Raw genomic sequence first — 26,435 nt, 5'->3', positions numbered from 1 at the left:
CCCCAAAACAAGGCACACAAGAATCCAGTAAACAACTCTCCATTCAAATGTTTTTTCTTTCCCATTTCCACTCCTCTAGATAGAAATGAATATACGCACACACATTTATTTCCATCCAGCTGTTAACGACGTCTAAAAAGTCAGATCTTGCCTTCCATCAGAGTTCACCCCTTGAAAACCTACAGCAATACAAACACTTCTATTTAACCTATCCAGACATGCTTGGGTAAGTTATTCTCTGCCCCCTATAAGATGATGATTCCTTGCTGTGGGCAGAGGAAAAACAACTTTCTCCACCCAATTTTTATAACACTGATGGGAAAACATCCTAGCTCTCTTCAAAAGCGTCATCCAAGGGAAGCAGGACCTGTGAAGGATGGCTGGTTCAATAAGGAAAGCTATCCATATTTTTGTTTTCAAGGGTGATTTGAAGAGCACTCCGGGAGTTCCTGTGTTTTAACGGAACCCTTTTAAATCACATCTCATGACAGACTGGGTGAGTTCACGTAAACACAGTCGGTGGTATCATGAGAAACAAAATCTGTTTCCATCAGAAGCCCTTTATCCTGCGTAAGAGACCTGTACACTAATAGGAGCCCAGGCTTGAGTTAACCAGCTACAGCTGGTTCAGTGCTATTAAAAGAACTAATGAAAACACCAACACTGCCTCTCACCCCCCTTCAGCCAGTGTGTCAAGGCTGCTCAGACAGCCCTTTCCAAACGCTCTGTGAATGAACCGGCTGAGCTTGGTTCTCTCAGTTGTTTACTGAATAGTATGTGCAGAGATGTGTGTGCAGGGACCACTGAGCAGAGATGGGGAGGGCAGGACCACAGGATCTATTAGTGCATGAGGCCAATTTTCCGAATGATCTTGAATTTAGCTCTATAACATATAGGAGGCAGAGAAAACTTTCAAAAGCAGAGCTAGAGTACTTTGAGCAATTTCTTAAGCACACATACACACTATGAGTACTTAAGTTTTTGTCGTGCAAATGTATCATCAAATCTGAGATAAATTAATGCTTTATCAGATATTCTAAATTCTTAAGTAAATGTAAATAATTCCTTACTGACTGCTTTCCAAGAGGAAGCAATCATCTGATAAAGAAATGCTCACTATTCTAATTCTTTACACAGCTAAAAACGCCCAGACTTTTAGTTAGTGCTCGAAGGGGCTGTGGTGATTCCTTCCATCATTTAATCTCACAGACACTTGTGTGGGGCTCAGAGGATCCTTAGCTTGCCTCAGACCACACTGCCTGGTGGCATAAAGAATCTGGGGGTCTGGCACCCACAACTCTTTCTCTACTCTACCTTTGCTAGGTGTGGCTAAATGAACATGGCCAAGAATAAAATAAACAGTGCCTGGATTATTTCATAGTATCACAGGTTTTGACCTAACCCAGCCTTTTTTTTTTTTTTTTTTTTTTGTGCTACGCAGGCCTCTCACTGCTGTGGCCTCTCCCGTTGTGGACCACAGGCTCCGGACGCGCAGGCTCAGCAGCCATGGCTCACAGGCCCAGCCGCTCCGCGGCATGTGGGATCTTCCCAGACCGGGGCACGAACCCGTGTCCCCTGCATCGGCAGGCGGACTCTCAACCACTGCGCCACCAGGGAAGCCCTAACCCAGTCTTTTAATGTATGAGGTTACTTGCAATGTCAACTGACAACTCAGGGAGTTGCCCCGGCCTTTCTTTCATGTCCTTGAATAGCTTGAAAATGTTAGTCAATGCACGATTCTGCTGGATGACAGGGTTTTTGCCCTGGACGTGCAGGGCTGACACTAGGGGCCTGAGACGCTAACTTGCAGTACAGACTCTGAGTCGTTATGTCATCACCACCCCTCCCAAACCCCAGTCCCACACTCCATCTGCTTGTGTGACACCCCTCCAGGGTCTCCCGTCATCACCTCCATTTCCACGTTCAGTTGAAGTACTCACTCAAATTAACGTCAGACACCAAATCACAGATCCAGGAAGTTTAGAGAACACCAAGCAGGAATAAATGCCAAAAACTGAACAATAAACAAAAAACCCGAAAGAAGCCAGAGGAAAAAACCACTTTCTCTATAGAGGAACAAAGGTAAGAATTATACCTGACTTCTAAGAAACCATGCAAACAAGAAGGGAGTGGAGTGAAAGATTGAAAGTGTTGAGAGAAAAAAGCCCCACCAACCTAGAATTCTGTACCCTGTGAAATTATCCTTCAAAAGTGAAGGAGAAATAAAGACTTTCTCAAACAAAAACTGGGGCAATCTGTTGCCAGTAGACCTGTCTGGCAAGAAATGATACAAGAAGTTCTTTAGAGGGAAGGAGAACGATATAGATCAGAAATTCGGATCTACATGAAGGAAGAGGACTGAGGAAAGAATAAGTGAAGGTAAAAATAAATACTTTTATATTAATTCTTAATTGATCTAATAGATAACAGTTTGTTTGAAATAATAATAGCAACAACGTATTCGATTATGTATGCTTATGTATATTTCTTACGCATACATACACATGCCTGTGTGTGTTTACACATAAGTGAAATGAATGACAGCAGCGATACAAGGGATGGGGTGGGGGATGGAATCAGGATTGTCTTGTTCTGATAAGGTGCTCACACTGCCCAGAACTGATCCGTGTTATTTAAAAGTGGACTTGGATTTGTTGTAAATGTATACTGCAAACTCTAGGGCAACCACTAAAAAAAGTAAAAATATAAGCATAACCGATGTGCTAAAAACAGGAGAGAAAATGTTATCATATAAAATACTCCATTAAGCCACAAAAGACAGAAAAAGAACCACTTTAAATATAAAGTGGATTAAAAGTAAACGGATGAAGAAAAATATTCCATGCTGACATAATAACACAGTAATAGTATCATGCTACCACAATACTGAAAACAACATGCTAACACGTATATAAAGAGAGCAGGAGAAGCGACTTTAATTCCGGACGGAGCAGACTTCAAAGGAAAGTTATTACAGACAAAGAACATTTCACAAGGATAAAGGGGTCAATTCTCCAAGAAGACCTAACAACCCTTAATGTGTATGTGCCTAACAACAGAGCATCAAACTCCATGGGATAAAACAGAACTGCAGAGAGAAACAGATGAATCCACTATCACAGCTGGACCCTTTACCACCTCTCTCTCAGAAATGGACAGATCCAGCTGGTAGAAAATCAGCAAGGTCATAGTTGAACTCAACAACACTGTTAATCAACTGGACATAAGTGGTATCTATAGACTACTTCATCTAACAACTGCAGAGGACACATTCTTTTCAAGCCCACATGGAACATTCACCAAGACAAACCACAGTCTGGCCCACAGAACACATCTTAACATGCTTAAAGAAACAAAACAAAACAAAAAAAACCCCCCAAAAACCAACTAAACAACAAAATAAACAGCACCTAAACTAAATAAAAATTCTATACAATACATATGGGTTTTAAAAAATAACACTTTGTATAGAGTACTAAATAGCTTCCCAAGTAATTATGGAAAAGCAACACATTTATTTATATTCTTTTGCAAAAGTACTAACATGTTTACAAAATTAAACTATGAAAAAATACAGATATATAAAGAAAAATTAACTCCTGTTAAAATTTAGAAAATGTTCACTGCCCAGCCTATCATCCTTGGCCGTATTTTATTACGGTTTGGGTTAATGTATGCACCTGAAGGGAAAAAAACCTTTAATTCAAGTGATTCAGATTTTGAATAAATTCAGTTTAGTTTTCCTTCAAGACTAAATAAAAACAACTAAATTATTTTGGTTGAACTGGATGACAAGAAAAGATGTCACTGATACATAAACCTCTGCTACAGAAGATAAAGAAAAGGAAGATATTTTATTAACTAAAAAAAATACCAAACCCAGCTGGACAAATCAACCAGAAGTGACACATGGGAGGAATTCTGATTCAAACACAAATCTCAAACATAAAAGCCTGAACTCTGCATGATCTCCTGCCTTCAACTCCTGTCTTCATCACACACTCTCAACTTTTACAGCTTACTTGTGACATTAAGGTCCACTGTGGCCTAAAGGAAACCTCTGAGGATGTCACGCACCCTGAAGATGCTACAGTTGCCCCGAGGACCACGCGTGGCTCTGCATACTTCAACCACGCAGGCTCCTGGCACCGAGAGTGTGTGCGCAGATGCCCTGACACAGGCATGACACTCATCTCCTTAGAGTTTCCTACCCCACATGCATTGAGGATCATCCAGGGCAAGTCTGGGCACGGAGGTGACTTTTGTTCATGTAGTTATTTTAGGATGGGGCTCTAGTTTCTTTCCTGTTAATGCCATTTTTTGCCCTGCAGGGTGACGTGCCACAAGAGGCTCGATAAAGGTTGCCTAACCGAACAATACCCTGGCAACACGGGCCCACTGTTCCCACCTGACCTTCTAAAGGGAGATAACGGGTCTTCTGACGGCCAGAGTAATGCTCTTCTCACCATACAACTATGTTTGCGGGTGAGGAACCCCAACTCTGTACCTTCAAGACACGAATGATAAATGAACATGAATAATAAATAACTTCAAAGACAACTTGGGAATCTGGCTCGTACATCACTCTGCCCTGAGCTTGTCAAAGTCACAAATGCTCTTGCTTCAGACTCTCTTAAGATACCAAGGGACGTACAGTGAATGCTCTAGCTCTGTCCCCAGGACATTATCAAACAGGAGTTAAAACGTAAGTTAATTTTTTAAAAAGTAATGTTACAGTGTAGAGACCTGATGAACACTACCTCAGCCAGTAATCAAGTCAGCAACAGCAGAGATAAGTCGTGCTGACAGGACGTGCCCTTGGCATGATGTGGGGAAAACGGCTCTTCACCTGTGATCTTCCTCCCCAAACTCATACCACCCTAAATATCAGAAAAACACAAATTAAGGGATATTCTACAAAATACCTAGCCAGTAATCCTCACAACTGGCAAGGTCACCAAAAGAAAGCAGATCTATGAAACTGACAGTCTGAAGTAGCCTAAGAAGACATGACAACTAAATGTAGTATGGTTTGTGGATGGGACCCGAGAACAGAAAAAGGACATTAGGGAAAATCGGAAGAAATGTGCATAAAGTATAAGTTTCAGTTGATAATAATAGTATCAATATTGATTCAATAAATGTGATACTGTATCATAATAATATATGATGTTAAAAATAGGGGAAATCACACCTGAAACTTATACAATATTATCAATCAACTATACTTCAATAAAAAAAATAGGGGCAACTGGGTATGGGGTATGTGGAACTCTCTGTATTATCTTTGTAAATCTAAAACTATTCTAAAATAAAAAGTGTATTAAAATCAATTTTTAAAAAAGCAAAGGTAAGTGCATGTTTGTAAACTCCTATTACAGAGAATATTATTGCCAAGAAGGATCAAGTAGAATAGCAGTGGTTCCATAACCTGGTGACTCAAAGCAATTATTTTAATAATTTGGTTACAACACCTTCTCTACTAAGAATCACCATGTTAGTAAACTTCTCTGATCCCTACCGTATGATGTGTAATCCCAAAAAAGTTGGATTAGGCTGTGCAGAAAAAGCATTTGACAAAATCCGACACTCTTTTATGATAAAAGCACTCAACAAACTAGGAACAGAAGGGAACTTCCTCAACCTGACACGGGACATACGTGAAAAATCCACAAACAACATCAGACTTGATGGCGCAAGATGAAGTTCCCCTAAGATCAGGAACACGATGAAGGTACCTTCTCTTGCTATATGTGTTTAACACTGTACTGGAAATTCTACCCAGAGCAATTAGGTAAGAACGAGAAACAGATGACAAATACATTGGAAAGGAAGAAGTAAAAATATCTCCTCACACTAGTTAAAACAGTTGTTATTAAAAGAAAGAAAATAACAAGTGTCAGGGAGGATGTGGAGAAATTGCAGCCCTGATATGTAGCTGGAGGGAATATGAAATGGTGCATCTGCTGCAGAGAATATTCTGGTGGTTCCTCAAAAAGCTAAACATAGAATTACCATATAACCCAGCAATTCAACTCCTAGGGATATACCCAAGAAAAATGAAAACGTGTTCACAGAAAGACTTCTAGAAAGATGTTCACAGTGGCATCATTCATAATAGCCCACAGTGGAAACAACCCAAATGCCCATCAGCTGATGAATGGATAAATGAAATTTGATATATCTATACAATGGAATATTATTCAGCCATAAAAAGGAAAGAAGCACTGACAAAGGCTCCATCATGGACAAACTTTGAAAACATGATGCTGAGTGAAAGACACCAGACACAAAAATCCACACACTGTATGACTCCATTTACATGACATATCCAGAACAGGTAGAGATGTAGAGACAGAAAGCAGACCTGCAGTTGCCAGGGGCTGGCCGGGTTGGGGAGGTTTACGCGGAGGGGCTGCTAATGGGTGCAGGGTTTCCATCTGCATTAGAAAAAAAAATGTGTTGGAACTAAATAGAAATAGTGGTTGCACAACACTGTGAATGTACTAAATATCACTGAGTTGTACACTTTAAAATGGTTAATTTTGTTATGTGAATTTCACCTTAATCAAAAAAACTTTTCAAAGAAAAGGTGATGTGCACACACAAAATCCACCTGTTCTAACAGGCATTCAGGGTACCGGTCCCACAATGTCAAATTCCTCCCCAGGCAGTGATGGAAACAGCCTCTCCTCATGTAAACTTCCAGGTAGTCTGTTTATTACGGGGGCATTTACACATGTCCCTATGCAAATATGCACTCTTTGTGTTGTTTTTACTAAATGTTAACTGAGCATGCTCTCTCCAACCAGAAGGAACAGGAGAGTTGCAGATGTCACATGGCCAGGAAAAAAGGCAAAGAGCCCCCTGGGATGGGGCTTCATTGCTGCACCTCAATCCTTGGGTCAGTCTCTCCCCTACTTTCCACCCACCCTCCAAAACAGACCAGATACTCTTCTTTAGGAAGCACCTGGGAGAAATTCAAAACTTAAACATAAACGAACATTGGCAGATAGTCTACCACGATGAATGTACTTGCTACCAAAAATGTAGTAACCCTGGTGCAAAGTACATCATCGTAGGAAATCTCTCATTCTCATCTTTTCTGAAGAGAAGATGATGCCTTCATGAGCAGAATAAAAATTGGAATTACTTGCTTGCAAAAGATTTAAAGATAACTTTTTTCTGGTATCTCTGCCGTCAGTGCAGTTTTCCACTTTTCTACAGCTCACAGAAAGACAGGCCTTCCAAGAACGTCTGTGGTTCTCCTGCACAGCCAGTGTTCCACTGTCACCTATTTGTGGGCAAAGACTCGAGGTGCAAAGCTGCCTAAGCCACCTCTTAGTTTTCCAAAAGGCTGTGTAAGTGATGAGACATCGGGAAATTTGGCGTTTATTTCGCTCTTCTCCTTCCACTCCCCAACATTTAACCAGCCTGGTCTTCTCTGCTCGTCCCCTCCTGCAGGAACTTCTGACACCTGCGTTCAGATTCCACCGCAGAGAGAGGAAGTACAGGCCAGGACACAGCCGAGGACCCCACAGAGCATCTGTGAGACAATCAGAGCTACTCCAGACAAGGGACACCGCACCCCGCCAGCTTTCCCTGCACAACGCAGACCTTCTTCTTTCTTTAATTCAAATCATGGGTCCCTTCCTCCTCAGCTAATTAAGTTTCATTTAGTTAAATACGGTTTTCATCCTTTCATCTTCTACCTGTGGCTCCTTGATTTCTTCTTGATTTCTCTTAGCGCTGCAGGAATTGCAACAAATGCTTTGAAATCTTTCGGTCGTTCTCAACTGGACTCTCTTTCTCTCTTTACGGACATTCTCACCCCAGAGCAGCTCTTATTCCCGCCTTGCCTCCTCCCTGAGGGCCCTTCTACTTTGTCCTCCGCCTGCTCCTTTACACTCGCTGACCACCCTGCAGGGGCCCGGAGTCCAAGCGTCACACCTTCCGCCTTTCCTAAAGCACAGTGTTCCCGGCGATTCTGACCTCACCAGCCTCCCTGTGGGTCTCCTTAGAGGAATGACAGCACATGTGGTGCCTCCCCACAGCCTGGTGAGTCCTGAGTAAAGAAGGGGACACAGCCACACACTATGTCCTCAGGTCCCCACCCGCCACTCCTTTTCCCCATCCACACATACTGCTACATGTCCACTACCTTCGTGGTCCTGTACCAAAACCAGATGAGTCACAGTCCTTGACCTCAGATGGTTAAACGGGAGAAGTGACATTCAAGAACGGTATGTATGGGCTGATTCGGAAAAGCACTGACAAGTACTAGAGAACGCACAACACCTGGCCGTTGTCCTCACTATACGACAAGCAGCTGTCTAGATGCCCTTGCATCTGTCCCTCTCTTTTTGTATCTGTGCAAATAAATGTGAAGGTTCAGAACATTGATATCACTGCCAGGCCAACTGGTCTGGAAGAAACAAGGGTCCCTGTTCATATATCACAGTGTCTCTCTCTTCCAAAGAATGGTTTTGGAGGATATGTTTGCTGCAGTTTTCTGTGGCACATGGGGCTGAGGAGGCTCAAGCTAATTAGAACTTCAGGGCCAAGCCATGAGCACAACGAGGGTAAGCCTGCCAAGACTGCCAGCTGGCTGCCCCAAGCGCTCTGGGTCCAGCAGCAGCCGGGAGGCAGGTCCACGTGACAGACACGAACAGGGAGAAAGGGGCAGCGAACTGCGGCAGCCCAGCTGGCTCTCACTCTTGACCTCGCCCGTCTGTGCATCTTTGGCTGCAGAGGCACGTGGTGCTCAGTGCTTGCATTTGGCTGCCTACACCGCCCCCCCCCCCGCAAGTTGCGGGCTGTCACTCTGTCTCCCATGGCTCTGCTCTGGGCTGTCATCGCAGAGCACACATTAGAGCCGCAACCGGGCTCATAGGAAAGTTCTAGTGTGACCACAGTACTGCTCGAGGTCACAGCTGCAGGCACGGGAGGGTGGCGGTGCAGACCATTAGAGGTCTCCAGCCGCTTTTAGGAACAAAAGTTTCCAGGGAAAGGAGTTCAGGAACAGGCAGAAAATTCCATGCCTTTTATATAGGGCCACCTTGAAACCATTCTTGATCTTGATGGATAACAGGTGCTGGAAAATCACCAAAGCCAGATTAAGATGCAAACTTAGAACTATGGGTACACACAGCATAGTCATCTGGCTGTGAATCTGGAAAATTACCCTTGCTATCTTCATATTGTTGTGAAAATTTTATTTTCATAATTTTCTGTACTCACATCACTAGGCTGTTGCCATTCCTTTTGATTTTTTCAAGTGTATCACTGGTTTCATACATAAAAAAAGAACAAGGGAACTTTCACTGCTATTTCATACTATCAATAAGCTCATTAAATATGCATTAAATAATCTCATAAGCAAATATGAATTGGATCAATGATAGGGGTTGGTATTATACAGTGTTTAAAGAACATGAACATACTGCTTTCAGATTATCCACAGCTCTGATTCTACTCTGAAACCTTTCAAATTTCAATCAGCTAGCTGTAACCTGATACCAGACCAATAAAATGATAAAAGCTTAAAAAAGAGATAAAGGGTAGGAAAATGGATCCATTTTGTTTCACCTAGAAGGGGAGAAATGATACACAAAGACAAATTACCATAAATACCAAAAAGAAATACATCAAACTGAAATATATTTAGGGCTATATGTAATAGGCACAATATTTGCACAAGATGCAATAATAAATACTCCTACACATAATCCTTACCTGCAAGGAGCTGACAACCTTAAAGACTGACACCTCTATAACTAACCACAGTACAAAGGACCATAATAGTCATAAAGCCAACAGTTTTAAGAGTGGCTACTTGGCATCAAGCATTTTATAAATATTATCTCACTGAATCTTCAAAACCACCATGCAAGGCTGACAGTGACGGTGCTAACTGCATGGGGCTGCTACGAAAATGAAGAGAGTTAAGATTACCTATCTACCTGCCTACCTATCTACCTGCCTACCTATCTACCTGTCTACCGATCTCTAACCAAGAACATAGAGCTAGCAGGTGGCAGAGTTCAGATTCAAACCCAAGTTTGTCTGCTTCCAAAATTTGGGTTTTTTTCATCCTACCACATTGAAGAAGAGACTATTTCTATGGGGGAAATCAAGAGAGACTTCACAAGGCAAGTGGCGTAAGATGGTAGTGAAGTCTCCACAGGACCTCAAGAGACTGAGGAAAATGAGTAGGGAGATGAGCTACCGTGAAAACACCACAGCTTCAAATAGCCATTTCTATTTTTCTGCCTCAAGACAATTAAAAGCGCTTCCAGGACAATTAAGAAAGAAAAAGAAATAAGATACAACCAGATTGGAAATGAAGAAGTAAAACTATCTTTATTCGAAGACTGCATAATTTTATGTGTGAAAAATCCTAAGGAATCCACTAAAAACTGTGAGAGCGAATACAGCAAATTCAACAAGACTTTAGAACACAGGCCAATATATAAAAATCACTTGCATATCTACACATTAGCAATAAACAATCAGAAGTGAAATTAAGGAAGCAACTGCATTTACAATAGTATAAAAAAAGAAAATAGGTATAAATTTAACAAAAGAAATGCAAGATTTGCAGGCTGAAAGCTACAAAGCACTGATGAAAGAAATTAAAGATCTAATTAAATGAGAAGACATCCCACGTTTATGGATCCAAAGACTAAGTATTGATTAGACAGCAATTCTCTTCAAATTGACACACACATTCAACACAAGCTCTATCAAAAACCCAGTTGGTTTACTGCAAAATAAATAAAAATTAACAAACTGATTCTAAAATTCATGTGTTAATATAAAAGACTCACAATTCCAAACATAATCTTGGAAAAAATAAAGTTAGAGGACTCACATTCCCTGATTTCCAAACATACTATAAAGGTATAGTATTGATAATTAAGATCATTGTGGTGCTGGCATAAAGACATGCAGATAGAGCAATGGAGGAGAACTCCGAGTCAAAACACTTATATGTATGGTCAACTGATTTTTGACAAGGGTGCCAAGAAAATTCCATGGAGAAAGAGTAGTCATTTTAGCAAATAGTGCTAGGACAACTGGATACACACATGTAAAAATGAGGCTGGAGGGCTTCCCTGGTGGCGCAGTGGTTGAGAGTCCGCCTGCCGACGCAGGAGACACGGGTTCGTGCCCCGGTCCGGGAAGATCCCACATGCCGCGGAGTGGCTGGGCCCGTGAGCCATGGCCGCTGAGCCTGTGCGTCCGGAGGCTGTGCTCCACAACGGGAGAGGCCACAACAGTGAGAGGCCCATGTACCGCAAAAAAAAAAAAAAAAAGAAAAAGAAGAAGAAAAGAGGTAGAAGTAAGATAGATTCCTTCGGCTTCTTTTCAGTCAACTTCCCACTTTGACACCTGTTTGTGTGCGCATTAAAGAACAGCGAGGACTAGAACTGTAATTCCATGGACTTGATGCTATTTTTACCCTTCACAGTAATTCAGAATGTGAATAGGAGGAATGGCAGAGAATGTAAAAGATCTGGATGTCAATTAGTAGAATTACCAGCAATAAGACAGGACAGAAGAAAATGGGGCTGAATGACCTTGGGATATCACAAAAGAGGTGTTTTAGAGAGGAAATAAGCAAAAGTTAAGAGCTGGGAAGCTGAGAGTAAAGGGTTTATTTAAGACTCGTGAACACAGAGTTAATGACTAACTAGAAAAACCTTAAGAAAAACCTAAGGAATGGGCTATGACATCATTTATGAGGACACGTTAAAAAAATGATGCTCTCCTCTTATAATACCTTTGCATCACGATAAGAATACTCAAATCATTGAAGACGAGTGATTTCATTTTTTCTACAATATGAAGAAATAAAGTACAAGTAAAATAACAGCCTTATGCAATGTGATGCTGAGCGGGTCAGTCAATACAATCACTGCACAGTCTGGTGGGTGTGGCAGACGCAAAAGGAGAGCAGGCGGGGCGGCCTGTGTGCCTCTGATGAGGAGGAAATGCCGTCCTCCCTTGGAGCTCTTCCACCACTGACATGTATGAATTGCTGCTCTGGAGGAAGAACACCACGCCATTCCATCTTGATACACACACAAAAGAGACATGAGTCCAGCATATCATCCAACCAGGTAACAGGAAGAAAGTGAAAGTTCGTAAGAGCTGGAGACCTGACTGGTGAGCACACAGCTGATGACTTTCTTTTCAACAGAGCCCTGGCAAGCTGGAGACAAGAATCTGTTCTCTGCTGTCCAAACACAAACTAAGGGCTCGAATCATCCCACCCACTACCTGCTCGTTCCTCATTCTGCATTTCCACCATCAGCAGTCTGGGATGTCTTTAGTTGTTCCAGATAAAAAACAAAACTAGACCAGCTGTAGTTAACAGCACCGTCCAACACGGGACGCGGCACTCGGGCCATTGTTGGAAATGTGTTTATTACAGAGGAACTTCTATACTTCCATCACTGAGAGGCAGGGGTCACAGTTCACACATGAATATACATAAATGTTTGTTTTCTAAAGTAAATGAGCTTCAACTCCTTGCTAATGAGTAGGGTGAGGGTGGCCAAAAGCATGGAAGTAAAACCACTTTAATCAAGCTTTCCCTGCAGCTAGACAACAGACACAAAACTAACACAAATGCCGATTTGTAACTAGATGTCTTTTCTTTGCTTATGTTAGGTTTCTATTACTGTACAATGTTGTTTATCACTATTTTACAATTTTAAAGTATTCACGCTTGCTTTTCAAGAGCTAGTGAGCCGCCCTCTGAGTGTTATTAGTATATGGGAAGCACCGTGGGAAATGCTTTACATATGTGATCTCATTTAATCCTCATCATGAACCTGTATTATGGACAGTATTGTAATTCCAATTTCACAAATAAGGAAACATCATCTGCTCCAAGTCTCCCTGCTGAGTGGGGGAGTCAGCATTTGAACCAAGACTAGTCTGAATCTAGACCTTCCGCTCCTTCCACTGACGACCTGCCTCTACCTCAACGCATTTTCAAAAGACAAATGGTATTTGCCTTGCTCTGTCTAACTTACTTCACTTAGTATGATATTCTCTAGGTCCATCCACGTTGCAGTAAATAGCAATATTTCACTCTATTTTATGGCTGAGTAATATTCCATTGTGTATACATATACCACACCTTCTTTATCCATTCATCTGTTGACAGACATTTAGCTTGCTTCCAAGTCTTGACTATTGTAAATAGTGCCACTATGAACACTGGTTATACTGAAATCTAAAAAAAAAATGATACAAATGAACTTATTTACAAAACAAAAACAAACAGACATACAAAACAAATTTACGGTTACCAAAGGGGAAAGCGGGGGAGGGATACATTAGGAATTTGGGATTAACAGATACACACCACTAGAGAAAACAGATAAACAACAAGGACCTACTGTAGAGCACAGGGAACTATATTCAGTATCTTGTAATAAACCATAATGGAAAAGAATATGGAAAAGAATATATACACACAAAACTGAATCACTGTGCTGTATACCTGAAGCTAACGCCATTGTAAATCAACTATACTTCAATTAAAAAACAAAAAAGAAGAAAGAAAAATGGTCCCAATATTGGAAGCAAGAGACAGAATGCCTGCAGTGTAGTTCTGCTGTGCTGTTAAATGCTGGGCATTCTCACTCCCTTCTGCGTCAACAAAACTTTGTTGTCAAAACCTGTCCACACTCCCCACTTCCCACCCACTCCTGCATGCCCAGGGAGCTAGCTTCCACCTCCACCCCCAGCAACTCCTGTGCATAAAGTCACCCAGGAACTTCGCATGGCTTCATCCGTCACCTTGTTAGGCTTCTCTGAGGCACCCCGTCAGCTGCCCTCTACCACACATGGCATCCCACAATGCCGAGTGCCTGCCACGACTAGCCCTTCCTCTCCAGGCTCCTCTGTGGTCCCTCTCCTACCCATTCTCTAATGCTACAGGACCTTAGATCTTGACGCTACATCTCTTCTTTCTTTTGTGTCTACGATTTCCCTAATGTGATCTCATCCACTGCCCTGGCTTTAGACAGTTTCCAGCTGGGACAGAGCAGCTGTGAAGGGGGTCAAGGGAGGAAGGCTGGGGCATCTGCCTCTCACTAAAGGCCCTCCAGGGCCTTTGGAACTTAGCACATGGACAACCGTAACCTCTTCAAATTAGCCAACAAAACGAATGCAAGTACAAATATACAGACCGACCAGCTGTAGGCTGAAAACCCCCCGATATTTACTTCCAACCTAAAATCTTCTCTGAATGTGAGATCTGTATATCCAGACTTTTCATCTGACATCCTTTCTTGCATGTCTCATAGGAATCTCAAACTAAACAGGCCCCAAACTGAATTCTCAAGCTTCCCTCCAAACCAGTTTTCTTACCTCAGTAATGACCCATCACTCAACCAAGCACTCAAACTGAGGATAAGTCTTAATATTTCCTTCCCCCCTACCCCCACTCAATCCTTTACCAAGTCACCACACACATCAGAAACATTCCTCCATTTTGCCGTGGTGCCGCATGACACTTGGAGCCTGGGCTGTGCTGGATGCAGCAGTAGCCTCTTCCCGGGCCTCTCTGCTTCCACTGGGGCCCTGCTCCACATCCCCTCTTCCTCAAACCGTTTTCCATCCCACAGCTGAAGTGTCTGTCAGATGGGTACACCTTGTTTGGGGCTGGCTCCTGCCCATGGCCCACGCACGCTGGCCACTCCACCATCTCCCTCCTGTCTGGAGCTCTCAAGGGCACTCCCTCTATTTCATCTGCTTTTCACCTAACAGCCGCTTAGCTTTCAAGTGTCACTTAAATAGTACTGCCTTAGAACACCTGCGCTTGAATCCACAAAGTAAATTCTTTCCCTTCTCCACTGGTCTCTCATAGTATCCCACTTTTTCCTTACCAGAGCACTGACCACAACTTAAAATCATAAATGTATTTGTTTTTGATTGTTTTGTGTGGGACTCCCTCACCAGACTATGCCCCATGAGCACAGAATGATGTCTGGTTTTGTCAACCATGCAGACCCAGAGTCTGGCCCAGGGCAACAGTGGATTTTTTTTTTTTTTCCTTAGTGAAAAGAAGAAATATTAAAACAGACTAAAGGAAGGGTCAAAAGATGAAAAGAGAATAACATCAAGGTATAGAGGAAGGAAAATGTGCTTTTCCCCCCCGAGTTCAGCTCAATGAATTTCTATAAAACTGAAGTGCAAGATAACTAGAAAACAGTTAAGTAAGAAGGTTCTGTCCCCTCCAGGCTTTTGTCCAAATGCATGACCATGTCTGTGAATTCAACGCCCTTACAAAAGACTAACTCTCTCCCATAATAAGTATTTCTGCAATGACAGGCTAGAAAGAATGTGCATCTCTGAGGGATAAAATTAAATTATTTGTCCCTAAGTTAAATATCTCAAGGAGAAAGGAAGTGAAGGTTTCACAGAAAGGGAGGGAAAAAGGCAATGTTTAGTGGCGATCCCCATGGACCGGGAGCAAGGCAGTTCGGTCTAGATTCCACTCTGCCAGGAGGGAGGGAGTCACTAGGGAGTCCACTTACTTTTTCTTGGCCCCAGTTTCCTCCAGTATAAACCAGTGCTCCCTTTGGGCTAAAAAAGCCTATGGTCTTATTAGTCATGCATTTATATAATATTCATCCAATATGCAGTGGATCTAGATAAACGTGTGTTTTGGCTCTGAACAGACTGCCTTGCTTACTGTTTAGGGAGTGTCCTCTGGGCTGGTTTTTTGTTACCTTTGATTTAGGGGTTTATAAAACTTCAGCTAGTGTTGGTTACGCTGACCTATAACACCCTGAGAAACCGAGTAGAAATGTTTTCTTTAATAGCTTGAGTTAAAGGACGTCATCCAGAAGAACAACGGACCAGAGACTCCTACTTATTATATTTCTGAAACCCGAAGTGTATTTCTGATAATGTTTCACAGCTCAGAGAATATGAACCCTTTTTTTTTTTTTTTTTTTCTTTTTCCGGTACGCAGGCCTCTCACTGTTGTGGCCTCTCCCGTTGCGGAGCACAGGCTCCGGACGTGCAGGCTCAGCGGCCATGGCTCATGGGCCCAGCCGCTCTGCGGCACGTGGGATCCTCCCGGACCGGGGCACGAACTCGTGTCCCCTGCATCGGCAGGCGGACTCTCAACCACTGCGCCACCAGGGAAGCCCAATGTGAACCTTTTGACAGAATCTATCTGCCCCTCTTCAGGATTGGCAGGCTTCAAATAAATTTCTTTTGATTTCAAAGCTGACAGAAATTGGGCCGTCTGCCAGAAGATAAGCTCTTACTGATCCCATAAAAGTGACATGGCTAGAGCACTAGGATGATACGATCAAGGTGCCAAGTTAGACAGAAAAGTCACCACAGCTTCCTCGGGAGGCACCTGGCCTGCTCTGGGCAGGAAGGGAGAATCCCGTGGCAGCAGAGTCTCATAAGACAGCGCTCTCTCTCTTTGCACAGGCCTTAATTTATTCTGACGCAGCCATTTCTGACTGTAGAAAATACACAGTGATCAGAGTCGTCTTCAGCTCACTGCTGGCTAGAGAGGTCTTTGGGGTAAAGCAGGTGAGGTAACGCAGGGGACAGCAGGAGAGCGGCCCTCACTGTTCAATCTCCCTCCTGCGCTCGCTGTGCTTGGGCCTCTGGACAAGACTGACTCTGTGCACCGCACAGCTGCCCCCAAGTTACCGACGGGCAGGAAGTTACAGGCAGAATTCAAGTAGAAAAGGGTGACCTAGGCGATATGCCTAAGTCTTCTGATGGTGTCTCCTCTTGTATCGTGTTGCACGTGCAGGTGTAAAGGTCCACACCAGGACACATGCTGCTGAGGGACTCTCCAAGGAGATGCCTTACACACACCAGCAAAGAATCACTAGGGTGCTAAGTGTAATGTTACTTTCTATCTTAATGTCATTTGTAAACTGGAGAACCTGATCATTATTATAGCAAATGAATCTAGAAAAAACTAATGATCAGTTATACAATGAGACCTTTTTGTACCCCAAAGACATCTCAGAAGCCTTGTCTCAAACCCAAGGCCAAACGCTATGGCCTCTGTCCAAAAGTTCCTTTTCATGCACAGCTCCTGCAGTGGCTTTCCAGGATGACTTGACCCCTGGGTCAGCTGTATTCTAAACACAGCTTGGTTCTAACTCAATATTCTTCCCTTTCTTTTAGCTCCCGTATTCTCTACAATACTGTCATTTGGGGATTCTATACCTCATGATGTTTTCCTTTCATCCACCTGCATGACTATGAGCAGTAAGAACCTCTCTGAGGTCCCACTTCCTCACCTGTGAAATGGCGCTAAGGTCCTCCAGCCTCTGTTTACAGCCTCACGTGTGCAACGAGAAGCCCCCCGCCACGACGCAGGCGCATTCCATCTGAATGACTCAATGTTGTTTTCTTATTTTTGAGGTATGCCTGCCCTGCCTTCAGTCCACCACGAGCACAGTCTCATTCGATATGTCCCGGGTGTATTACAAGGCACGGACCCAAAGCACTCCCACGCCGACTGCTGGCAGCAGCTTACCTTCCAATTTCTTCTCTTTGCTCAACAAGTAAAACAGGTGCCACCGCAGGGCTGGAGGACGGCCTCCAAGGAGCACGATGCTCAACACCAGCTCCGCGAGCCCCTCCCTGCGGCCTCAGCTCCCGCTGGCCCACCTCCCTGGAGCGGTGCTCCGCGCCCTGCTCACTCGGTATTCCCTCCTTAGAGCCGAGCACGGCTACAGACCGCGAAAAACGCTAAGCAAGACCAAACCTGTGTCTAACCTGTAGCTGTCTCAGGTAATCCTATTTAGAGTTACACAAATTTAAGTCTAGCACAGAACTGGTCGACAGCTACAAGTCGTGTTAAAACCTAAAGATGGATATAATGGTTTCACACACACACATATTCCAAACAAAATAAAAATAAATTTTTTCTGTAATTCCAAAAGAAACATTCTCTAACTCTACACCTGAAGGGACTTGTTCAAATTCATGGTACTTTAAAGTAAGTTGCTGCCCACTGGAAGAGGACTCACAGTTAACAGAGCAGTGCTTCCTGCTTGCTCTTTCTGAAAAACATCAGAAGGCACTGTAAGGATAGGATGACTGTGAATTACTATTTCTCCAATATGTGTTCTCCTAATAGTAGAGAGACAAAATGATTGTTTGATGAACTGGAATCTATGCTCTTCATTTCTATTCTGTTATAAATCTGCCTTACTGCTTTGAGGGCAATTTAACATAGAAAGATAACCTCAGAAGAGTCTGACATAAATAAATAAACTCTCAGTCAGCAATGTGTCTATAGCTACTTGAAAACACATAAAACCAGGAGGAGCCTAAGTCTCAGCAGAAAAGACGCCATTCCCACAATGTGTTGGAGCAAAGTACTTTGAATCACGGGTTTTGCTCTTGCTTTCGTAGCTACCTAGCCATCCTGTGTACCAAGGCAGCCACTATCCACATAAACTTTAAAATAAAGTTAATTCAACTTAAATAAAATTTAAAATGTAGTTCCTCGGTCCCACCAGCCATATTTCCTACGTGGTCAGCGGTCACCTCACTGGTTAGGGCAGTAAACAAATGTCTGCACCACAGCAGAAGTTCTGCCAAGAGAGCACCATCTGGGAGCCACAGATTTACCAGCTGCCATTTACTTATTCAGGTTTTTAAGACATAAAACTTGATAGCTATTGCAGTGGTCTTTTTAAGTATGTAACCATGCCTTGGCTTTCTTATAATAATACCAATTGTGCTTGTATTACTTTCAGTAACATGAACTATTAAAGGTAAAAGTAAATGCAACTAACTTTTTCAGTAAGGACTTTTTATACAAATAGACAAAATCCTCTGTCATACCATGTGTCCCAAATTCTGATGTAAATAAAAACCAACCAAACAAATACAACCCATGTACATGGTGAATACAGTGAAGAAACTGCTCTGAGAAGAGCCTCCACTTTCTCCAGGTGAGTCTGGGCACCTGCACCTGTGTCTCGTCACTCACCGAACTCCAGGTGGGTCTGTGCCATCTGCCTGCTGACACCTGCAGCGAAGAGAGTAAACTCTCTGCACCACCACCCGGACCCCGGCTGCCGACCAGGTGGCAACTCCTTGGCTTTCGACTGCATCCAGCAGAGAATCCTTCAGGGGAGCTTGGGCGGGGAAGCCCAGCTCTGCTTGTTCGTGCCTGAGGGTCCAGTCTGTGCCCACGGTGGTGTGACCATCACACATAACCTGGCAAGACACGCAAAGGGAACAATTCCAGTCTGACCCACGAGGGCACACCACATACCAAATCCTGATGTGCTTGGGGAACCCTGAGCATCGGGTGTGACTGCAGGACACTCAAGGAATGACAAGGACAGACGCACGCCCATGGCGCGGGGCTCCCATACGCGGGCCACCAACGTGGCCGAGGAGGCCTGGTGAGTTGAGGAACAGGGGAGCGGCAGGAGGACAGACCACCTCGGGGATTTGAAAACATGGAGAAAGTACTGCTATTAAAACACCTTATATGGTGATTTAAAAAATTTTCTTTTATGAGGTAACAATCTCAATAGCACAAACTACAAAACAAAATAAGAGAATGACTAGGGTTATTATGCAGTGCCAGCACTTTGCACACTCCTGTGAACAACACGCAACACCTTTATGACCCCAGGAAATATCCTACTAAGATTACATCACCTCTAGAGTGCTCCGCGCTTCCTACATTGCAGCCCTTTTCTTTACATACGATGCTGTGTAACAAACACATTTAACCTCCCAACCCAAGGAGGCAGGCTGCATCGTTACCACTGTTTGACAGATGAGAATGCTGAGACAGGAGTTCAGTGTCTTACCCAAGGTCACCCAGCAGCAAGTGGCTGAGGCAGGACCCGAACTAGACACCTAGTTCCAAAGTCCACACACTTCACCACTAAGCTCTACCGCCGCTCCCCTAGCACTGACGTGAGACGAAGACACACCTCATGAATTTAACATCACATAGCTGTCTAAAACTGTACGTTAAAGCAGTAATGCGCTTTCAGCTGTACTTTATATCTGTTAAATTAAATTGATTAGACAGCCCTCCTTTTCACATAATTCTCTCCAGACACATGTGACAGTCAAAGGGAGCTCCCGCTCAACTCCACACCTACAAAGTAGGTTCAAAGTCTGTTTCCTTTTCTTTCCGATGTCCCCTCACACTGTCAGCCTCAGTATTCCGCTCCCCCGCGTTGACTGGGATAACTAGGCGACCCTGAGGCAGGCGCACTGAAGTCAGACACTTGGAGCCCGAGTGGTCCCGGGGGTGTCCTTTGTGCCCGCCGCAAGAGAAGTTTAGTGGTTCCCCAAGTTCATCTTGGTGGATGACCATGGCTCAGGGCCACTAAAATTCCAAAAAGCAATCTCCAGTGTATAACCTCAAGTTTATGCAGCTCTTTTTATCCCAAGGGATACAGATGTTATGAAAAAGAAAAACATGATTTTTTTAATAAATAAAAGAGGCTTAAATAAAATTCTTAGGCAATTATGAGAAGAGAAAAAAAATGAAAACTCATATTTTAATAAATTAAAGATTACATATATAGTTGCTGAATATTTGGAAAGGACCAAACACAAAGGTAATCACCTCTATAAATTCCAAAGCCTTTAAACACAGTATTACTACAAAGCAAAAAACCTCTAAGTCAGTGATCGTTTACCTGGTTTTCAGGTGAGTTATTTGTTAGGCTCTTAAATCTAAACATCTGGGCCAAAACGATGCTTCTTCTTGGAAGGGGTGTGTCCCAACTGTGCATTTCACGTGTTGTTTTTGAATCTTCTTTGGCAACAACTTTCTGACAAAAGTAAGTATTCAGAATAACAGGGCAACTTCCATTTGGGATAATAAGCTTTTGCCTGGAAAGGGAAAGAAATACAAATACAAGTTTATCTGCAATGCTGGACTCCCCTCACCTTCTTGCTAAATCACGAAGGGCAATGACTTGCTGGCTAAGGACACAAGCCCTAGAGCAGCTGCCAGTGCATCTGGCTCTGCTCTTCTGAGCAAGTCTTGTGTCAGGAGTGGGGATGGAAGGGGCGGCAGTGCTCGAGCTGGAGCTCCCCCGGGGCCTCCCAGGCTGCTGGACGGTGGCCCCAGGGCCCCTCGGGGAAAGTACTTGGAGGGGGGCACACAGATGCCCGACACTGAAGTGAATGTTACAGGAAAGACCTTCGGACACTTCACAGCTCTCATCTTTCAGAAAACATGACACCAGACACCAAAGGAACTCCATCTTCACTACCAAATGGACCACAGTCACTGAAATGGCCCACATTCAAGTAGAAATAGGACAATGTGCTCCTGGTTCCTCTCAGACTACCTAATGCTCATTCCTCACACAGGCAGCGCTGCTTAACAGGAAGGTTAATGGGAAGACGGAGTAGACACACTTTCCCCTATTTCTCCCATGAGACACAAGGAAGTGCCTGATGCTGTACAGAAACAAAACAGAAGCAGCAGCTGAAAGGGGAGAGGAGGAGGCTGTCCAGCTGGGACCCAAGGAGAGACAGCGCAGTACGTTCCTGGGCTTCCTTTCTGCAGCCTAGAAACAGCAATGGGTGCAGCCAAAAGCGCCCTGGAAAGGAAGGACGGGGAAGGGGCGGCCCAGTGGGACAGAAAGCGTCTAGGAAGTCGCTGCTCTACCCCTGGCAGACATCTCAGAAAAGCTGGGACCTACTCCCACACACAGCAGGCAAAGCCCAAGTGGGGGCCAGACATGCCCCTCCACAGGCTGAGATGAGGAGTCTGTGCAGGCCAGCTGGGCCGGTGTGAGCCGAGGCATTATTCACCCTCACAGCCCTGTCACAGGGGAGACACCTCACTCCCGTAACCAAGCCTCAGTCCCCGCCCCTTGGAGCAGGGTCCAGTCAGCCCAGCAGAGTCAGTACTTTCACCACAACCCGGCCCTCCCACCTTCCTCCACGGCGGTGAGCAGCAGCCTCGCGGGAAGCAACAACGAAGGGAATCCTGACGCCTCCCTCCACCTGGTCATAAGAAGCCCCCCACCCTCCCAGCGTCTCTTCTCAAGAGCAGTGTCACACAAAGCCACCTAAAACTGGTTTAAATAAGATCCAGGATCTCGTACCATAATACCCATCATGTACAGCTTACCATCTAAAACCACTTGTTACACTAAGAACCAGGAAAAATCTCACTTGAATGAAAAAACACAGTGACTAGATGACAATGCTAAGATGACGCAGAATTAGAATTACTGACAAAGATTCAAAGGCAGCCATTACAAACGTGCTTCAGTGACAGTTACAAATGCACAACGAGACAAATGAAAGAACAGAAAGTCTCAGCAAAGAAACAGAAAGTCTTGGCAAAGATACAGATTTTTTTAAACGGAAATTTTATAACTAGGAAATAAAATAATGAAAATAAAAAAAGTCACTGGATGGGTTCAACAGCAGAATGAAGGGGACAGAGAAAAGGATCAGTGAACATGAAGATAATAGCAATTACCAAACATAAACAACAAAGAAAAAACAGACCAAAAAAAACCAATGAACAGAACCTCAAGAGGTGTGAGGAAGAAGAAATAAAAATGGAAAGATACAGGTAAATACACTAGGCTTTCCTACTCCTGTTGAGCTTTTGAAATTATATTTGGAGTTGAAGCAAGAATCATAACACTGTCTGATACGGTTCTAAATGTATGCAGAGGAAATATTTAAGACACTCATATAAATGAGGACAGTAAAGGGACATAAGAGGCAAGGTTCCTACACTTCACACAAACTGGCAAAATGATAAGTTATGCATATAAAATGTAATGCCTAGAGCAACCAATAACATAGCTATAACAACACAAAAACGTTATAAATAAATTAAAATGAAATTCTAAAAAATGTTCAAGCAACCCACATAATGCCAGGAAAAAAAGAAAAACCCAGAGAAATGAAAAACTGAACAACACAGAGAAAACGAGAAATAAAAAGGGAGACTTAAGTCCTAATATATCAATAATTACATTAAGTGTATATGGTCTAAACAAAGCAATTAAAAGACAGATTAGCAGAGTGGATTAAAAAATATGGTCTATCTTTATGCTGTCTACAAGAAATTCACTTCAAATATAAAGACACACGTAGGGGGCTTCCCTGGTGGCGCAGTGGTTGAGAGTCCGCCTGCCGATGCAGGGGACACGGGTTCGTGCCCCGGTCCGGGAAGATCCCACATGCCGCGGAGCGGCTGGGCCCGTGAGCCGTGGCCGCTGAGCCTGCGCGTCCGGAGCCTGTGCTCCGCAGCGGGAGAGACCACAACAGTGAGAGGCCCGCGTACCGCAAAAAAAAAAAAAAAAAAGACACAGGTAGGATGAAAGTAAAAGGCTGGGGGAAAAACCCATCATGTAACATTAATATAAATATGGTTGAAATTACTATCAGATGAAGTAGGCTTTAGAGAGAAGAAAATTATCAGGGATAGAGAGGGACATCACACAATGATTAAAAGGGACAGTCCACCAAGAAGACAAATTTGCAATAGTAATATTTTAAGCCGAAAGACTACACGTATGGTAACCTAGAAATAACAATTAGGAGACATGGAGAGACAGAGGCAAGCTAGACACAGAGTGAGAGTCAGCAAGGAGAGGCTCAAGAAAGCAAGAGGGCAGGAGTGGGGCACAGCATCGGGTACCACTGGGCTCAACTGCGAAGGTCCTGGTACAGCAGCATGGATGAAAGATATCATACGTGCCCAGCCTTTTCTTTCAAGTTAATTTGAAAAATATGATCAAGTAATATTATTTTAACTGCTAAGTTACGAAAATAGCACAAGATTTCTGTGTGTATTTAGAACCTTACAGTTTACAGATAGACATACTAACATTAGAACTCTGTTCTGCCAAATTCAAAGTCCTGTTTGAGGCTATTAAGGTTAAACCAAATTAAAAACATACCTATACAAAATAGATGTGCAAGGCTAGTGGATCTGGGAAAGACCTTAAAACCCATATCTAAGTCCATTTGGTTCATTTCGCTGTTTTTACTCAACACCTATGACATGCCAGGCACGGGGCAGGGGACTGGGAATCCAGTCTGAGACAAGAAGGCTGAGAGGACAGGTTTACTGCAAAGGAAAAGGGTGTTCTGTGATACCCCGAGGGAGGACCCTCTGGAGACAGGGAAGGTTTCCCAGGAGAGGTAACCAGGTGAGGGCTGCCTGGGTGAGGGTGTGTGGAGGCACAGGGAAGGGGATGGTGGAGCACCTGCGGGGCTGCCTGGTGGCCATGACCACAACTCAGATTCCATGTGACAAGCAGAGGTCTCGGCACTACCTCCCTGAGCTTCTGCAGAAGAAACACAGATGCTGTTTCCTTCGTTAGGAGGCCGAGGACGTCCCAGCCTTTCAACCTCCATATGCATGGCACCAGTGTCCTGCTCCTAGGGACTATGACCTCTTTCTTTCTTTTACGCTGCAGGCCAGTGTTGACTGCTGTGGACTCACTCTACTGCCACCTCTCCACTGAGCTTGCTGCCACAAATGTTATGTGATGACCACAAAGCAAGTTTACAGAGCACGTATTCAGATTAAGATTGTACAAGTTTAACCAGTGTTTCTGAAGACCTAACTAAAAATAAAGACAAACCTCAGGGGCTTCCCTAGTGGCGCAGAGGTTAAGAATCTGCCTGTCAATGCAGGGGACACGGGTTTGAGCCCTGGGCCGGGAAGATCCCACAGGCTGCAGAGCAACTAAGCCCGTGGGCCACAACTACTGAGTCAGCACTCTAGAGGCCACGAGCCACAACTACTGAGCCCGTGTGCCACAACTACTGAAGCCCATGCGCCCAGAGCCTGTGCTCCGCAACAAGAGAAGCCACCGCAATGAGAAGCCCGTGCACCACAACAAAGAGTAGCCCCCACTCGCTGCAACTAGGGAAAGCCCACGTGCAGCTACGAAGACCCAACAAGCCATAAATGAACAAACACGCACACACACAAACAAATAAATAAGACAAACCTAACATGTTAAACCTCACTTGATAAATCACATCACAACCAACAACACCAGTTAACATCATCATGATGCTGGACTCACAGTGATTCTTCTGTTAAGGAAGTTGAAGGGTGTGTGTTTACTTTCTAGTAAACTCTCAGAGCATCCTTGACAAGTCAGCAGCCGTGGCAATAGGATGGGCTGCAATGTGGGACAGTCACACACATGGTAAAATACACAAAAAACTAGACAGTAACAGTCTTCCGTGGAGTCCAAGCACTATGGTTTCTCTTGGAAACTTTAAAAAAAAGAAAAAACAGAGAATCCTGTATGTTCAATACAAACAACAATTTGTCCGAATGTCTGCTTTCATGAAGAACCATTTGCACTGCTCTTTACTGAGAGTGTTATATACAGAACGCAGGTAAAACAGGAAACAAGACTGTTTTTTTAATGTCACCAAGGGCAGAGAGGAAAACAAAGTGAAATATCTTTTCATTTTCTATCACTTGTCAACACTGCCAAAGTGTTAAATACCCCATTATCAGCTCATAAAACAAACAATATTTATTTCACATCACAAATCAGATCAATTTGCTTGTTTATTGTCTAGGAAGAATGTGTCCAAATTTGGTGGGTGGCAAAGATGACTAGTGGGATTAATGCAGTGACCTAAAGAAAACAAACACAAATAGAAGGAATTTTCTTTCTTTCCTTTCCTTCCCTCTGTTAATGGCTAGTTAGCTAAAGAAGTCAGACTAAGAACTGTAGTTGTCAGAAAATCATAACCTAGACTTAATTCTTCTTTCCACTGAAGACATACTTGGGATAAACTAATCAATTTTGTTTACAATTTAGTCTCAACTCAGAGCTTCACTGGCCTGAGGACAAAGCTGTCTAGTGCACACATCTTCCTGACAGGGGAGGCCAAGCCATCGTGTGGCGCTAGTTGAGAGGGCTTATAGTCCACACAGGGACACACACAAAGGTAACAACTAAGTGCAGTAAAACATCATTGGTGCTGCAGTAGAACCAATGCAGCCATAAATAAATAAATAAATAAAATTAACTTATAGGAAAAAAACTGTGTAAAGAATTAAAAAACGAAGCCAGTCTGTTCTTTTCCTTGGAAGGAGGATGGGACCCACCACTTGGATACAGCAAGAAAGGTCCTGCATCCTTCCTGGAGGGACCAGTGCAAGGGAAAGGGAGTGACACAACCGCCCGGTGGTCGCTGGCCCACAGGATCAGATGAAGCCACCAGGACAGCGTGAGATGTGGGAGGCCGGTGTGACAAGCTGCAATGGAGGGGCGTTAAATTTAATGCAAAAAGGTCCCTGGTGAAAACAGAACATCAGAGCCACCTTCTACACCTGTGCTTGTAAGGCAGCCCTTGTGGCTAACTGATTTTAAATAAAAAGAAATAAAATAAAACTTAAAATGCGGTTCCTGAGT

At 43.7% G+C, this 26,435-nt stretch overlaps 1 protein-coding gene across 2 annotated transcripts in view; it reads right to left on the bottom strand.

Moving 5' to 3' along the window:
* Nucleotides 1-26,435, bottom strand: part of SPIDR (scaffold protein involved in DNA repair) — a 337,315-nt gene that overhangs the window by 74,928 nt on the left and 235,952 nt on the right. For both annotated transcript variants that reach the window (XM_081258205.1, XM_081258206.1), the window contains exons 9-10: nucleotides 20,697-20,892; nucleotides 19,013-19,242 (exon numbers count right to left, since the gene is read on the bottom strand). In XM_081258205.1, coding sequence (XP_081114331.1) covers nucleotides 19,013-19,242; nucleotides 20,697-20,892 — 426 coding nt within the window. The remainder of the gene's footprint in view (nucleotides 1-19,012; nucleotides 19,243-20,696; nucleotides 20,893-26,435) is intronic.

Source organism: Mesoplodon bidens (assembly GCF_964165515.1).
Source record: "Mesoplodon bidens genome assembly, chromosome: 16".
Taxonomy (NCBI): Eukaryota; Metazoa; Chordata; class Mammalia; order Artiodactyla; family Ziphiidae; genus Mesoplodon; species Mesoplodon bidens.
Note: the sequence above shows the minus strand (reverse complement) of the source record. Positions and strands in the feature narration are given on the sequence as shown.